This window comes from Budorcas taxicolor, chromosome 22 (genome assembly GCF_023091745.1).
Source record: "Budorcas taxicolor isolate Tak-1 chromosome 22, Takin1.1, whole genome shotgun sequence".
In the NCBI taxonomy this organism is placed as follows: domain Eukaryota; kingdom Metazoa; phylum Chordata; class Mammalia; order Artiodactyla; family Bovidae; genus Budorcas; species Budorcas taxicolor.
The window spans coordinates 46,808,187-46,825,443 of NC_068931.1; the positions used below are offsets into that span (position 1 = coordinate 46,808,187).

A 17,257-nucleotide genomic window follows, 5' to 3' on the forward strand; every position below is an offset into this window, starting at 1 on the left:
CATGGTTCACTGATGGTTCCTATGCAAAAGGTGACAATGAGAAATATTTTGCTGGGCGTGCTACTGCAACTCCTTTGATGATGTTACTTTGGCCCTATGGTACACATGGTTACTCATGAGTGATCTCAAGAGGTTTCCAGTCCTACACAGACTCATACTTCAGCCAAAGACAAAACTGCCAGTATTTATACTGATGGTAGATATGCTTTTGGAATAACTCATGATTCTGGAATGTTGTGGAAACAGCATGGCTCCTTTACTTCCAGTGGAAATAAATTTTTAAATGGCCCCTATGTTCAGGAATTATTGGATGCAATGTTTTCACTTGCAGTTTTAGCTATTAATAAGATTCAGAGGCATTCTAAACTTGACTCGCTGGAAGCTAAGGGAAATCACCTTGCTGACATTTCTGCAAGGAATACTGACCTTAAAGGAACTGATAGCAGTCGAACTTTTGTAACAGTTCAAAGGGATATTTCCCCCAAATGATAACTTAGTAAAACTAGCTAGAAAAGCCCAATAGTTGGCTTCAGAAAACAGAAAAACAAGATTGGAAATTCAACAGTTCTTGGTTTGATAAAAAGGAGAAAGCTATTTGGTTTGGACCAAACAACAACCCGGTCTTACCAGAGAGTAAAATCCCCACTCCTTACCACTGTACCTGCATCAAACCATTGGTCTACCGGAGAAATGATAGCATCCATGAATCAATACTAGTGAGGAAACATTAACAAGGCCACAAAAGTGCTTACCTCACTCTTCCACTTCTCTGAAACACAATTCAGGAAAATCTGCTTGCATTGCTTCTGGACATTGTAAACTTACTAATGGACCTTTTGAGGTCTGGCAAATGGGTTTAATACAACTTCCTACATCTCATGGAGATAAATATCTTTCAGTCATGGTCTGTATGTTTTCACACTGAATGGAAGCCTTCCCTAGAGACAGACTACTGCCTCTTCTGTGGACAAAGCCTTTTTGGAAAAGATTATACCTACTTGAGAAACTCCTCTCAAACTTCATAGTGATTGAAGAACTAATTTCACTAGTCAGGTACTGTGATGTGTGTGCATGCTAAGTCGCTCAGCTGTTTCTGACTCTTTGCAACCCCATGGACTGTGGTCTAACCATGTTCCTCTGTCCATCGAATTCTTCAGGCAAGAATACTGGAATGGGTAGTCATTCCCTTCTCCAGGGGATATTCCCAACCTAGGAATCGAACCCAGGTCTCCTGCACTGCAGGCAGCTTCCTTTACCATTTGAGCCACCAGGGAAGCCCAGGTACTTTGACAAGTCTGCACTATTTGGCTGGTTTTAATATACTTTAATTGTGCTAACCACCCTCAATCCTCTGGTTTAGTCAAATGCACTAACAGCATTATTAAGATTCAATGGCAATTTCTGTAGAAACCCTCCAAATACCTTAGCAAAAAGCACTGCCATTGATTCTTCTAAATCTTAGACCCACTCCTTTTGGAACTCACCAACACACACCCTTTAAGATGGTCACAGTACACCCAATGTACTTGGCTTCTGCTTTTCCTGATCCACAACTGATAAAAGGAGAGATACTCTAATACAATTTCTATTGAAAATAATCATGTTATTTGTAGAGCAATCTTTTCATGGTATGCTCTTTGGAGACAAAGATCTTAAGCATTATGCCTTGTGACCTGGATATTTTATTTATTGGAAAAGACTATCTTCAATCTTGCTGGAAAAGCTCCTGGGAAGTACTGTTAACCAACACTTGTGCTACCAAACTCCAAGGAATAGACTCTTGGATTCATACAACAAAGAAGGCAATTAAATCCTGACTGGACATGTACTTCATCCAGTCACATGAAAGTAAATATTTCCTGGAACTGAAGCATACAACATCTGATGAAACAGCTTTCCCAAGATATCCAGATCAGGTCTGTCAGAAGTGTGTTTCCAAACCTCTGATGGAGATATAAAGCTTCAGGTAAACTCCAGAGTCTATTATTTTGGTAACATGGACTTTGGATTAAAAAAATGCCTGAGATTTCTCCCTCCTTCCTTGTTACTCAAATGCGATCTTATTAGGTTTCCAATCTGTACACTTTCTCTCCAACATGGGACACTATACCCAGGAAATGTCCTTCCAGACACTGAGGGACAAAAAAGCTGCTGAGAAGTGAAAACCTGACTCATCAGTGATGCTTTCATAAAAAGAACTCCATCAAGAGGAGAAAAAAAAAACAACACACAAACAAACAAAAAACTTCTGCTAAGTCATGTCCAACTCTGTGTGACCCCAGAGACGGCAGCCCACCAGGCTCCCCGGTCCCTGGGATTCTCCAGGCAAGAACACTGGAGTGGGTTGCCATTTCCTTCTCCAAGGCATGAAAGTGAAAAGTGAAAGTGGAGTCATTCAGTCGTGTCTGACTCTTCGTGACCCCATGGACTGCAGCCTACCAGGCTCCTCTGCCCATGGGATTTTCCCGGCAAGGGTACTAGAGTGGGTTGCCATTGCTAGAAACTTTAATTAAATAGTCAGGAAACCAGAAGGGGGAGCTCTCATGCTCTGCGACAACAGACAGAGCCCAGGAACGACTCCTCTTCTATCCTGGCAACACCTCAGCCAATGAGAAGCTGTGGACTCTTGGTTTACTCCAGCCTTCCCACTTCCTTTTCTCCTCTATGAAAGAGTTCTCCCTCCCTTGCTCTGTGGGGACTTGCATGTAGTTTGACCTGGTTGTAGGCTCCAAGTTGCAACTCTCTGCTGATCCCAAATAAGCTCATTTTCACTAGAGAAATAACTTGCAGTCTATGTGTGTTTTTGGTCAATGTCTCTCACTTCACAGAGCTGTTGTGGGGATGGAAATAGCATGTGAGGAACCTGTGTGTAAACTACAAAATGTTACATGTAAGTGAAATGACGGGGAGGTTAATACACGGCCTGTCCAGGAATAGTTTAAACACAATTCCACGTGTCTGCCACCACTTTGACGAGCTCTCTGCTTGGCTTACCTGGGCCCTCCTGAACATAGTCAGCCATGGGCCCCGTCACTGTGGCGATGTCGATGTCGGCCATCTTGGAGCTCAGGGTGATCTCCCAGAAGTCGGCGGGGCTGCTGCAGTTGCTGCTCCGGTCCCCGGTGTACTCCTGTCAGGAGGAGCACAACCCGGGCCCGTTACCCCTCTGGCACCTTGTTTTCCGCGGAATCACCCCAGGTGCCCCGCCTGCCTTTCACGCACCTTCTCATAAAAGAGCCTCTCCAGCCGCCCGTCCTCCTTCTTCAGGGACAGCCAGCGTCCACACAGGAACAGGAACTCATCCTCGTTGGTGTCGTTCCAGATCTCCACCTTCTCCACGTACCAGTCTGCGCACCACTTGGTGTTGTCGTGGCGGAGCTTGATCTTGTAGATGACGCCCAGGTCCGCAGCCTCGATGATGAAGGTGTCGGCCTGGGAGTCCAGATTCGTGGATTTGGGTGGGGGTCCTCTCCCTGCCTCCACCTGCTCCAACCTCATCCATCTAGTACCTTTCATCCCCCTTAATTGCTGGGCTGAACAGACCTTCCAGGCTGGAGCCCTCCAGGCCCGAGTCCCCAACACAGAGAGTTTGATATTCCAAGGCCTTGCTTCCACAATTGTCCTGTTTTACGGTCCAGCTCCTCTTGGGATAAGAAGACATCTTGGACATGCTGAGTTATGCGGAGTATTGGCTTGAGGTCAGCTAGGACGCTGGATGGTAAGAGCTATGGAAGAGGTGGTATCTTTCTGAATAATGAGAGGGGCCTTGAAATTCCCAGGGGGAAGCTAGCAGTTGGAGGAGCCAGTTCCAGGCTACAGGAGAGCAGAGAGGGGAGAGGCTACATTGCAGGCCAGGCTGGGGAGCATAAGGCATGACAACTGGACTGTGAGTTCATGAGGGATTTTGTGGGGGTGTGACATAGGCCCTCCTCTGTGTCCCTGATTATACCTTTCACGATGTGACATTGTATTCTTGAGTGCTTGCATTCCTTTAGGATTGCCCAGTGAGATGTGGAGTTCTAGGTTTGGGGTAAACTGGGGTCAAAACAGCTGGCAGGAGCTTGGGGAAGGAGAGGTGGGAGAGGTGACCCAGAGTGACACCCACTTTCCTTCCAAAAAATATGCTACGTCACTGTACTGAGAGCTGGGAACCCAGGGATAATAGGATGCCCTGTGCCCCTCCTCAGGACAGCCCAGGTGGTGGTAGCAGCCACCTGCATGAGGACTAGGGCCGGGGCTGGCAGGACTTGCCTGGTGGTGGCATTAAGCTGAAGCTGGGCCTTCCAAGCAGCCAGGGCAGGTTCAGATTGCAGGCTGAGGTAAGTGCAGGTGAATAGTGTGATCCTGACGGCAGGTGTGGACCTGTGCAGGCCTTAGAGTGCTGGCAAGTGGCTGAGCCCACACCCTACGACATGGCAATTCCACTTTGCATCTGTCCTGGGGGGACACCTTCATATGTACAGAAGGATGCTTCAGTTCAGTTCAGTTCAGTCACTCAGTCATGTCTGACTCTGTGAACACATGAACTGCAGCATGCCACACCTCCCTGTCCATCACCAACTCCCGGAATTCACTCAAACTCATGTCCACTGAGTTGGTGATGCCATCCAGCCATCTTATCCTCTGTCATCCCCTTCTCCTGCCCCCAATCCCTCCCAGCATCAGAGTCTTTTCCAATGAGTCAACTCTTCGCATGAGGTGGCCAAAGTACTAGAGTTTCAGCTTTAGCATCATTCCTTCCAAAGAATACCCAGGACTGATCTCCTTTAGAATGGACTGGTTGGATCTCCTTGCAGTCCGAGGGGCTCTCAAGAGTCTTCTCCAATACCACAGTTCAAAAGCATCAATTCTTCAGCTCTCAGCTTTCTTCACAGTCCAACTCTCACATCCATACATGACCACTGGAAAAACCATAGCCTTGACTAGATGGACCTTTGTTGACAAAGTAATGTCTCTGGTTTTGAACTGCAGGATAATTGTTTACAGTGGAAAGTTAGGACCCACCTAGGTGTCCAGTGTTGGGGCAACAGTAAATAACCTTGGCAGTGTTGTACATGGAATGTTATGTGTGCAGTGGTTACAAAGAACAAGCCAACAACATCCATGTCTGACTATCTTGACAGAAAGATTTCAAAGGTACCCCATTGCCTGCAAAAAGTACCCATATAGGATGATACATTTTATGTAAAAAGTTAAAGCCGCAGAACAGCGTTATATATTTCCTCTGGGCATATGTGCACGGATGCAGAGAAAAGCCTTGGAAAGACCTGGACACGAGAGAGTGTGGACCATTCTGGAAACTGGGGCCCAGGGGAACTTCCAAGCAGGCTGACGAGGCAGGCAGTGAAGATCTGGGAATCCCTTGATGAGTCCAAGTGAGAGAGTGACTCTGCCATCTTTGGATGGATTAGCTGGGGAAGCCTGGAGGGTAGATTGGATTTCAGAGGTCTGGTGCAGGGTTCCCTAAGCAAGGTATGATAAGCAAGGTGTGACAAAGCTGACCGGGCTGATTTGAGGGTCTTTTAGAGAGAGACTCTCCAAGGCCAGGTGACTGACTGGATACGGGTGGCAGGGAGTTCTGACAGAGAGACGGGTGTCAAGGTGACTCCTAGATCTGGAGCAAAGGATTAGAGAAGCGGAAGCTTTCATATACTCAGCAGTGAACAAAGTCCGAAATCATCAGTGACCGAGCCAGAAGCTCCAGCTTCCCCACCCGGACGTCAGCACGGGAGGGAAGCAGGAGAAGGACGAGGCAGAACGGGGCGAAGGCTTCTCTTGCAATGTCATAATTGCTAAGGGAGAAGAAATCTGAACCTAAACTCTTAGGAGAATGGATTGCATCACTTCATATATACTTTCACTTATTCATTCAGCAGCTATTTTTTGGTGGGAAATGAAGTCCAGAGCCCCTTCCTTCTTCCTCAGGTGGTGCCTTCCCTGGGGGACTCCCTTTCCCCTCCCCACCTTCTCAGGGAGCCCTGGGACCAGACTCCCCTGGGATCTCAAGCCCAGGCTACGGCTTCTTGCAGGCAGCCTGCTAGCTGGAGTCACCAGCCAGCTGCAAACCCAGTTAGATGACACCTGCTGTCCTTGGCCCAGAGTTACTTTCCTGTTCACCAAGTAGCGAATGTTTCAGCACTAAAGGTCATGCCTGGCTGAGGCTTGGGCTTAAGGAGACCCCAGTGAACACAAGCTGGTTGATGTGGGAATCTAACTCCCCAGACACGCGGCTACAAGGAGGACCACAGACAGGGTTAGGAGCCAGCCGCCTGGCTCTCCTCCCCAGGCTGTAGCCTGGCCCATGGGGCTTCTGGCAGAGTTAGGTGAATGGAGAAGAGGGAGGGAGCCTGAAAAGTGAAGAAGGGTAAAGGTGGCAGAGAGAGGGGTGCTCCAGCAGGGAGAGGGGCCAGGCTGGTGGGAAGCAAGTGTGGACGGAAATCTTCCTTTGGTGAAACCACTGTTAGGTCAGAGATGGTAGAGCCTTGGATCCCACTATCCAATTGGATGGTCTTCATGCTCTTTTTTGTAGCCACAGAGCCCCTTGATTAATAGAAGGCTTGCTTGCTGCCCCAACAGATCGGCCAGCTCAGAGTGGTCCCATGTGGGAGGAGGCGGGTGCCCATCTGCTACCCTCACTTCTCCGTGGCTCCCTTGGACCTCCGTGCTGTCTAGAGTTCTGCACAACACAGCTGAGCTGATTCACATCAGGCTCCTTCTTTCACAGATGAGGACACGGAGTCCAGAGATGCTCAGCCACGGACCGAGTGGATGGCAGACCCCTCCAGACCTCTATGTCGTTCAAGCCTCTGTCGAGGCAGCTCCCCCACTCTGCAGTGCTCACCTCCACACTCATGACCCACGTGGAGTGAGCTGCATTCTCTGAAGAAGACCCAGCTCCATATAGCCAGCAACCTGGGGCTCACACGGCCTCTTGCCTGCTCAAGTCCCACCCCTACTATACAGGACCCAGGGCTTGGGCATAGGCTGAGAGAGAGAGACCAGATGCCCCTGGGGGATGCCTGGGGCAGATGCCATCCCAAGGGTCAATGACATCCCACAAAGGTCCCAGACAGCCTCCGGGACCAAGAGGAGCTGGCCCCCGGAACAGAGGGCCAGAGGAGAGAGATGGGGTAAGTTGGGGGCCCCGCCTACCGTTCCTCTCTCGAACTTGTTGGTGCGGTTCTCTGACTTGCCCAGGTACCGCTCCCCGGTGTCCCCGAGGTCCCCATAGATGGTGATGTAGACCTTGGCGTCCGTCCCCGCCCCGGGAACGTTTCCTGTGAAGATCTGCACCGAGTACAGCACAACTGGGCGGGCAGTCGGACAGACACACAAAGGGAAGAAAGGGATGGCTTTGTTTAGTCTGGGGGAACTGGATTTGGAGGAGGAATTCAGCTCGTGGCCCAGGCCTGCAGGAGAACGCAGTGTCCTTTTCGTCCGCTCCATTATGCATGCTCTGCTACAAGTCTGGCCAGATTCAGCAGTGGGAAGTTTGCCTCTAAGAGACCCAAGGGATGCAGACTTTTCCAGCATCCCTCAAAACATATACCCCGCCCCCACCCCGGGAAACTGCCTGCCATGCATGTACACCGTGGTTACTAAATGCATCTGCCGTGACACACTGGCAAAAATGTGCCTTCCCACCGAAGGGTGACCAGCATCGATGCCAAATCCTTCTAAACAGTTTATAGGGGAAAATCAAGTATTTCTAAAAGAATAGGTTCCCCTCAGTGTCTCTTCTCTTATTTGCATTTACTCTTCAACCAACCTGCCCCAGTGCTCCAGGGAACCACCCCCCACCAAAACCACAATCACTGTCACCTACTCTTTTGTTTCCCACGGCCTTTGGAAAGGGCTCAAAAAAACACTTGGTGTAACAATTATTACAGATTATTAAGGAAAATAAAACCAAACACTGTCTTGTTTTTGTTTTGCTTCTAAGCATTCATCAGGGAAGAATAAAGTAGTCACTCACTCAACCCCCCCACCCTGGGTGGGGGGAAGAAGCATCTGTTTCTATGATGGCTAAGCATTCTGTGTCCCCTCTCCACAGTCCTTTGTGCCAGGAGCTTTGGAGTTTCAGGCCAAGGAAGAGGGGACTTAGCTGGATTATCCCCAAGGGGAAGGATGGAAGTTCTGGCTTTGAGGTGAAGGTGAAAATGACCCAACTGGGAAGAAGTTCAGTTTCCCCAGCCTGGGAGCAGGTGTGGGTTCGAGAGTGCCTATGGTGGTAGGAACTCCCCACCTGCCCACAGGGACCCAGGAAGGAGACAGCTGCCAAGCCTGTCTGAAGCCTTGAAGCAAGGAGGCCTCCAGGGTGAAGACAGGGTCTTTTGACAAAGCCGGGCTCCTTGGAGAAGCCTTTCTGGCCACCCAGAGAAATGAAACCTGTGTGCTGGCTGACAGCCAGCAGCCACAGTCTCACCAAGCAGCAGAAGGCCACAAATAAAGGTTGTCCCCACCCTGGACTGAAGGCCAGGTCCCTGCTGTGAGCCTCAGGATTTTTATAAGACCCTAGAAAAGGGGACGCCCCCTCCCTGCAGTGACTGAGATGGACACTCTTACCAGCCCATGCAAGTGGGCTCAGAACCACATGTAACTAAATGCTGGAGAGTGAGGTGGTGTGAGCTGCTCTGCCTGTGGGTATGGAACACACTCACACCCACAACATGGTTCCTATTATTATCCTCATTTTCCCTTGGATCTGTAGCATTATTCTTCCCTGCTCCCCTTCTGCCTCTCTCTGCTCCTTGAGCAGCTTTATAGGTTCCTAAACATCTGCCTTGCGTCAGATGCCCATGTCTTCCAGTTCTGTCCGCTTCCCACAGCTCTCACCCTGCACGCTCCAGGTGTGGACTTCTGTGAGTTCCCCAGGCTGTATCTCCAGCCCAGGTCCCTTCTGTGCTCTGAACCCACATCCCTGTGTCCACCACAGGCCACAAGCTCACATCCAGTCCTGAGCTCCGCCCCCCTTTCCCACCCTCCCATCTCCATCACCCCACCCAGCAGTCTGCTGGCCATACCTCCTCAGCGCTCCAGGAGACCTGCTCCTAGAGGCCTGTCCCCTTTGAGAGTAGGATCCAGCACTGGGCACACTTGAACCCTGGCCTCCTGGCCCCCACCTTGCTCAGTTCGGTGCAGAATCCAGGCAGCATTTCACATACACATTAATAACATCTTCTTTTGTCAACGTGACCCACACCTGACTGGCTGATATGACAAGAAGTAACACTAGGAATCTTGCCGGAGTTTGGACACAGCAGTCACCTGTCCGCACCCTCCTCACTTGTCTTCCCCATCCATTTCCTGGCTGTTCATTCAGACCTGCTCCACACCTGGGCTGGACCTTTTCAAAGGCGGCCCTTGTCCCAGAGGGGGGTGTCGTGTCCCCAGGGCTGTGATTTAAATGGCCTTCCTGCCCCTCACCGCTCTCTCCAGTCCTTTTGGAAATTAGCAAAACCGACTCAGCTTCTGGGTGCTGAGCAGCGTGGTCGTGCAGTCAGATCCGGCTATTTCTGGATCCTCCTCCCTCCCCACCCCACCAAGGCCACCCCGCTCTCTGTGAGAAGATGTTTCCCTAGAAACACCACCCAGCGCAGAGGGGTTCATAGCATATTGTTAACACAGAACAGCCAAGGGTGCTGTGAGGACAGCTTTCCAGTGTGTCCTCTGGGATCCAAGTAGAAAAGGAAATGATTCCCTCAGATTCAAAGTAAAACACATTCAGAGAAAGGGATGTGGGTAGGGAAAGGCATGTCATCGAGGTAACACTTGTTTTTATCTCTCAGAAGGTGGCAATTCAGATGAAAAGAAATGTCACAGCTACAGCAGAGACTTAGTTTAGGTTGAGGTCTGAGCCTGGACCAATATCACCCAGTAAGGGAAGGGAGAAGGGCATTCAGAGACCAGCCAGACAGGTAAGAAGATGTATGGAGAGAGTAACTTGGAAACTTACATTAGCATATGTAAAATAGATAGCCACTGGGAATTCGCTGTGTGACTCCGGGGAACTCAAACCATAACAAACTCTGTAACAGCCTAGAGGGGTGGGATGGGGAGGGAGGTGGGAGGGAGGTTCAGGAAGGAGGGGACATGTGGATGCCTATGGCTGGTTCATGTTGCTATTTGGCAGAGAACAACAAAATTCTGTAAAACGATTATCCTTCAATTAATAAAATAAATAAAGAAAAGAAAATGGTGGTTCCAAAGCAAAGGAATGAGGGCAAGAAGTGTGTGCTCAGGCTGGTGCAAATTCTGCAGGAAAGAGCTTCATCAATGAGGAAAAGGTGACTGGCACACACAGAAAAGAAACCCATGGCCTTGGACATGGACGCTGCACCCAGCCCCCCGAGAACAAACACCCGAGTTACAGTTCTGTTCAAAGCCAGGAAGCTATCTGATTCACACTCGGCAGGGACATCTGGATCCAGCAAGAGCAGAGAGGACCAAGCCCCGCGGATTAGTAGCCAGATTAACTAAGCAAAGGGAGAGAAGAAGGACCAGTTGAGTCCAGCCACAAGAGAGCACGTACATGGATGTCTGATCACACTGTCAGACCAGGGGAGGATTTGAGCGTGAGACTCAGGGTGAGGGCGCTGCGACTTTGAACAGCCGTGCCACTTATTAGCTGAGTGAACTCTGGCAGGTTGTGTAACCTCTGTGAGCCTCAGTTGCCCTCTCTGAGGAGTGAAGGTAATTACAGACTCTGCCTCCGAGGTGCCCCCTCACAAGGCAAGTGTCCAATGAGGGACACTTTGTTCTGCTGATGGTGATGAGGGCCATCGCCCCACACTTACTGTCCAGAGGCTCCTCCACTTCCTTGTAGACTTGCCGTAAAGACCCATCTCTCATGTATTTCTCAGTGAAGATGTCGTAAGGGACCAGTTCTCGAATGGTCTTCTTGTCATCCTCTGAAGTGGCAAGCCATCGATCACAAGGGAAAGTCAAGGTCTCTGTACCCTGGGGTGAGGAGAAAGGAGGAAACTGAGCCCTTCATGTGGAAACTGCCAACTTCAGTCATTCATCGCCCTTGTCAGCACTCACGGGGACCAAGGCCGGGGATGATGGAGCCCCGCAGATAATGCAAAAGCCCCAGGGGAGGCCCCCAGCCTAGCCCCAATTCCAGCAGATCCAGTCTTACTTAAAGCACTTCCAAACCATGGCAGGGGGAGGCTCTGGAAGGTGGAATTCCCCAAGTCACTTGAAAATGGATACCTGAACCCCATCCCAGAGACTAAGACTCAGCTGGCAGTGAGGGGAGAGTCTCCATTTTAAACTTCTCCCAGCTCACTCATACCACAGCCATGACTGACAGTTGCCTCCTAGGTTTAGAATTCTGTGGTTTCAGGAATGTTTTCCAAGTTGTGTGGGTGTCTGTCTCTCTCTGAATTGACCTTGAGTTGCAGGAAGGACACACTTGGTCACTCACTAGTAGCATGGCTTTGGGGGTGAGGAGCAGAGACACAGCTGCCCAGACCCTTCTTCTTGAAGGTTTTAAAAGATTGTGCCTTGGGCCTGCTTTAGCTCCTGCACTTGGCGTGAACTGGCTGAATCTTCCTTAGATGATTTTATCTCAACTTAAAAAGGCTGCAGTTTCTTATAAGAAATCGGACTTGAATCTCTTCTGAAAAGGGACAAAAGAAACAGCAGGATGGACCAGTTAGAAACTCACATCTTTATCTGGGAGGAGCCTGCGGATGTCCACGTGGGAGCAGTGCCAACCAGGATTCATGCCCGTATTATCATGGCCAATCCGAATTTTTTCAATGATTTCTCCCACATCTTCTAACTTGGGGAAGGAGAAAATACACCCAATATTGGCTGAACGGTCCAGGAAAGTACAACCTCAGCAAAACCCTGCCTCCTGAGGGCATCTACCTTAGAAACCCTTTGAACTTCCAAGGGTCACTTTCTCCCAGTTAAACCTTCCTATTTGGTCAAACCAGCCCCTGCTTTCCCTTCCTTACACGTGCTGTGCTCACACCTCCCTTCCTCTCCCCAGCTTAACATCAGCCTAGACTCCAGAACTCAGTTCAATCAAGCTTTGGGAGGCTGTGCCCTTTTCATGGTGGAGCCCAGCCCCCAGTCTTCTGTTATTAACAGAGGCTTGAGAGCTGAAGATGAGTTCTGGTTCTGCCCAAGCCCTGTCTTGCTAGTCTGACCTTCTCCTTGGCCCCTCAGGGCTGCTTCCATCTCCAGCCCCTCCTCTTCTGTGTCTTTCAAATTCCAATCCCTCAAGCCTGACATTTTCTTGCCACAGGGCCTTGCATCAGCCCTCCCTGCCCCTTCCCTTTCTTCTTCTTTACCTAAACCAGTGTTTGCCCAACGTCATCATTCAGGTCTCAACTCAAGGATCATTTACTCAGGGAAAGCCCCTGATCACCTTGGTGGTTTAGTCACTAGGTCATGTCTGACTCTTGTGACCCCACGGACTGTAGTCTGCCTCCTCTATCCATGAGATTCTCCAGGCAAGAATACTGGAGTGGGTTGCCATTTCCTTTGCCAGGGGATCTTCCAGACCCAGGAATTGAACTCGGGTCTCCTGCACTTCAGGCAGATTCTTTCCCAACTGAGCTATAAGGACCTGATCACCTTAAAAAATTCAAATCTCTTCATGATAGCGTCTGACAGCATCTTATCACTCACTCTCTCTCACACACACACACATACACCAGCACTTCTCACAGTCAGCACTTTGCATTTACTCGTGTGAAACCTTCTCTTCCATCACTGATTGTTATAAGGGCAGGCACCACATCTGTTTTGCTCATCACAGCATCCTCAAAACCCAGAACAGAGCCCTTGACCTTGGTACTCAATACCTAATAGCAGAAAAGATGAAAGACTGCTTCCTCATCTGCAAAATGAGTGTGACAAAGTCAGCTGGGCTCTCTCACACCTCAGCCACCAAGGTGTGCAAGAAAGTCCCCTTGAATGAAAGAGCGATACGTGCAGGCATGGAGAGTCCCTGAAATTCAGGAGGTGCCATCTCTCATCTCTCCTGCCTGGACCCTATGGGCACACAGTGCCGGAAAGGGACTCAGCCAGGAGTGACTGACTCCCAGATCCTTTCCTCGGAGCCTTTGAAAGAAGCAGCAAGGTGGTCAGACACAAGGCAAGGCATCCACACAGTTGGCACCTGCCTCCTTGGCTCTCTCCATCAGGCTGCCCTCCATCAGGCCCTCCCAGGTCTCGTGTGTCGTGTTCTTCCCTGAAATGGAGCTGTAGGTGTCAGTTCACGCCCTGCCTCATCCCTATGGGGATCTGGGCAGTCACGGGTGGAAACAGACAACCAAGTTGGGGTAAAGGGAAAAGAGGGCAAGGAAACAAAGTAATACCCAGACGCCCTGGCTCATGGTTGGTCCACAGAACTCATGTCTTCAGCATTGACAGGTCAAGGTTAAGGGTGTGCAGACTTGAGCTTCCTGGCAGCCCCTCTGCAGAGCTTTCTGCCTGGCCTGCTCCATCAAGGACTCAGTGCTACAAGGAGATGGCACGTCAACCCCAGGGTAGATGAAGACTCCTGATGAGTGAATGGCATCTGAATGAGTGATTGAGCCATTTACCAAAGGTGGAGCCTCTATAAGCCTAGACAGATGTGACCTGGGAATGAACTGGAAGAGCTCCCGGCACTGCACACCCTCCACACACACATACCCATGACAGCCGTGGCCCAGCCTATCAGCACGGCCTGAGGAGTGTCCCCCTGCTCCCACTCACCCCCATCCTTCCCAGCTATCGCCCTACAAGCTGCATGGTCTAGACAAGTCGCTTGACCTTCTAGGCCTTAACTGCCTCATCTATCAACTGGGGAGATTGCTCAGCCAAAGGCAGGGGGCATGGGCAGGGCAACCCTTCAGGGTCACTTCTGGGTCTAAGATCACAGATGTGTTTCGTTTTGTCAACAATTCTCTCCTTCCAAGTGACCACTATGGCACCACTTTGCTGGAGACGCCTTGAGTTAACAAACTCCCTACCAGCCAGCTCAACCACACTTCATCAGAGACGTGGTGTCCCCTGCGAGCTCCTGGACTTTCTGAATCATTACACAGAGACCAGTGAATGCACGGGGCCTCACCCTTTCACAACAGGAGAAACAGGAAGCTCCGGGCAAGATCGTGACTTACAGGATCTGCACTCAAGGACACTGAGCTGCCAGGCAGCTGGCAAAGGGGACAGTGACACCATCTGACTCTTGGAATGGTGATGAGGACTAAATGAGGTGATACATCCCAAGTGCCAAGAACAAGGCTGGCACATGGGGAGTGCCCAGTAAGTATTAGCTATTGTTATTTTCCCAGCAGATCTGTGTGTCTGGGGACGAGGCCACAGAGAAAGTGGGCTTGCTCATGAGTCAGAGGCTCGTGAGCAGAGCCAGAATCCAGGGTTATGAGCTCACTCACAGTCCAGCATTCCTCCTCTTATCCAAAGATCAGTGGGAAAAGAGAAACAGAGACAGGGACACAAAGCAAGCTCATTTGTGTCTAAGCCCTCACACTCCCCCCAGTACCCAGGTAGATTTGGAAAGAAAAAAAAATGCAACAAATTACTGGCAAATTATAGCTGCCTTTTAGGCAGACTTCATTGATGAAACTTCCCGGAAGCCAAGGTGTGGTCACACTCAGGCCTCTGACAGTACCGGCTGGGATGACGCACGCACCAGGACATCTCGTGGGCGAGGCGCTGCTTCGTCTGGGTAGATGAATCACCCTTGAATTCTTCTTGTTAAAAAACCTCCACCAAGGTGGCAACCTTCCCACAAGCGCTGACTGCTCCCGGAGAAGGTGGGGAGGGGAAAGGGAGCTCCCCGGGGCAGACACAACCCGAGGAAGCAAGATGGGGCTCTGTGCTTTGTCTCCCACCAGAAAATAAGCGGCACATCTCCCAAGCTCCCTACTACCTGGAGAGCCCAAGCCCCCGCCCCTTCTCCTTCAGAGTCACCCCTTTAAAGCCTGTTCCATGGATCCTATAGCCAAGTTACGTCACTCTCCTATCCCCTCTTGTCAAACCTCAAGCCACATGCTATGTTTCCTTCCATCTCTGGCCCTCGGCCATAATGTTCCCCTTGCAAGGAAGGCCTTCCCTCCTTGGTCCCTCATATGCCCACTTTCAGGTCCAGCTCAAAGCCACCACTTCCAGGGAGCCCTCTCGGGTCTCTGAACACCTACAGCACACTCAGCCAGCCCCACCATTTGCCCTTATGGGCTCGCGGATGGCAGGGGCTAAGGGCACATATTCTGAGCCAATCCTCCAGGCATTGAATCCTACTTCCACTATGCCGTGGCTGTGTGATTTCATGGAAGCTACTAAACTCTCTGTGCCTTGGTTTCTCCATACTTAAGCATGGATAATCATAGCACAGAGTTGCTCTCAGGGCTAAGTGACCCTATGACAGGGGCTTCTTGCCCCCAAGAGCAGCTATGATGATGATCCCCAGACTCTCTCCTTAGCCTCGTGTGAGATCTGGGGTTCCCGAGTTGGACCGCAAGCCCCTTGCAGGCACGGTCTGGGTCCTCTCCTTCCCTTGTCCCTCCCACCCCGCCTGGCACGGAGTGGAGCACACAAGGAGGCACGGGATGGGTGTACAGAATACCCAGGTGTGGATGCGGTGACATACACCTGCAATAAGCATCGAACAGCAAAACTCTCAGGCCAGAGCCCAGGGGGAACTGAGGAATACATGGGATGCCCTTTTGTATCGGCCATAGCTTGACAGATAAGCAGGAGACAATAATGTGATGAGGAAGTCTGGGAGCCAGCTCTCTCCACGGCTCTGCTGTTGGTAGAACTGGAGATGGCCCCAGTGGAATAGTGCCTCTAGTTTCCTTAAACACTCATTGTCACCTTTGACTCAGACACTGGTCCTGGAGAGGGAAGGTCACTGTCCTGGCTCCTCAGATGCACTGAAGCTCAGAGAGATTGGATGAACCTCATGCAATGAGGTTCTAGTGAGAATGATGGTTCCAGTGAGAACCATCTCCCTCACTCACAACAGCCCATCAGATGAAAGGCACATGTCAGACTCTGGACAAAGGCTCCTCCTCCTTGCCTTCTGGTCCAGCCCACACCCCTGTCCTGACTCCGCTGGCAGCCTGCCTGATGCCGGTACCTCCATTATGAAGCGGGAGGCGGACTTCCTCTCGAAGAACAGCTTCTGCTCCCTCTTGTTGGTGCACAGGTACTTCTGCTGGGTGCACACAGCATCGCAGCCATAGATGACGATGAAAATGTTGGCGTCTGTCCCAGCGGCAAAGACATCACTGGTGTAGAGGGTGATCTCGTAAGGGACAACTGGGGAGGGGACAGAGGGCAAAGTCAGAGGGGAGGTGAAAATAGGAAACGAATGCAGGCAGGTCAAGCTCTTCTTCAGCACCACCGCTCTGGATCTGTCCCTTAACTGGGAGCTGCTACCCAGGGGCCTGAACCTTCATGTGGTTGCCTAGCAACCCAGGGTGGAGGGAGGTATGCCGACATGCCTTGTGCCCATCGAAAACCCCTGTCACCTCAGACTAGGGTCTCCATGGCTCTCCCATTACCAAGCTAGTACAACAGACTGGGTGAAAGCACAGGCTCTATCTAGCCTGACTGTGTGACCTGTGCAAGTCACCTAGGAGCCTTGGTTTCCTCATTTGTTACAGCATCCTCAATGCAGTCCTTGGCTGCAGACATCCTATACACAGGCGCATTGTTTCAGGGGACAACCACCAATCAGATCGGCCAGTCTACAGTGGTGAGAGTCCTTTCTCTTCTCTTCTCACCCCTTCTACTACTCATTCACTGGCTCCATACTGCCCTGCCCCTCCCCGGCAATACAGACTTTCAGATGCTGATAGAGGAATCGATGTGTCAAAAATTCACCTAATTGTTCCACTTTCTCCTTTTCTTTAGCTGGTAAAGGAATTCCATTTAGCTTCTTTTCAAGTTCTTTTTTCCCCCCAATCAAGATAAAATCTTACAACAGTGATTTCTTTGGTGTGTTAATGACTGGAGTGAGGACTGATTAAGGGGTTGATAATGACCCTTCACTGTTAGACTTTGCAGAAGGAAATGGCAACCCAGTCCAGTACTTTTGCCTGGGAAATCCCACGGACAGAGGAGACTGGCAGGCTACAGTCCATGGGGTTGCAAAGAGTCGGACACGACTGAGCAGCAACAACAACAACAAATGTTAGACCTTATCTTTTCTCCTTTTTGAGTCTTACAACCACCCTACACTATTATCTCTATTTTGCAGACAAGGAAACTGAGCTCCAGAGAA

At 50.5% G+C, this 17,257-nt stretch overlaps 1 protein-coding gene across 1 annotated transcript in view; it reads right to left on the reverse strand.

Moving 5' to 3' along the window:
- LOXHD1 (lipoxygenase homology PLAT domains 1) overlaps positions 1-17,257 on the reverse strand; it is a 197,862-nt gene that overhangs the window by 54,246 nt on the left and 126,359 nt on the right. Inside the window, exons 26-31 of the mRNA XM_052660502.1 lie at positions 16,109-16,290; positions 11,672-11,788; positions 10,797-10,959; positions 7,153-7,307; positions 3,223-3,432; positions 2,995-3,130 (exon numbers count right to left, since the gene is read on the reverse strand). Of these exons, the coding sequence (XP_052516462.1) occupies positions 2,995-3,130; positions 3,223-3,432; positions 7,153-7,307; positions 10,797-10,959; positions 11,672-11,788; positions 16,109-16,290 (963 nt within the window). The remainder of the gene's footprint in view (positions 1-2,994; positions 3,131-3,222; positions 3,433-7,152; positions 7,308-10,796; positions 10,960-11,671; positions 11,789-16,108; positions 16,291-17,257) is intronic.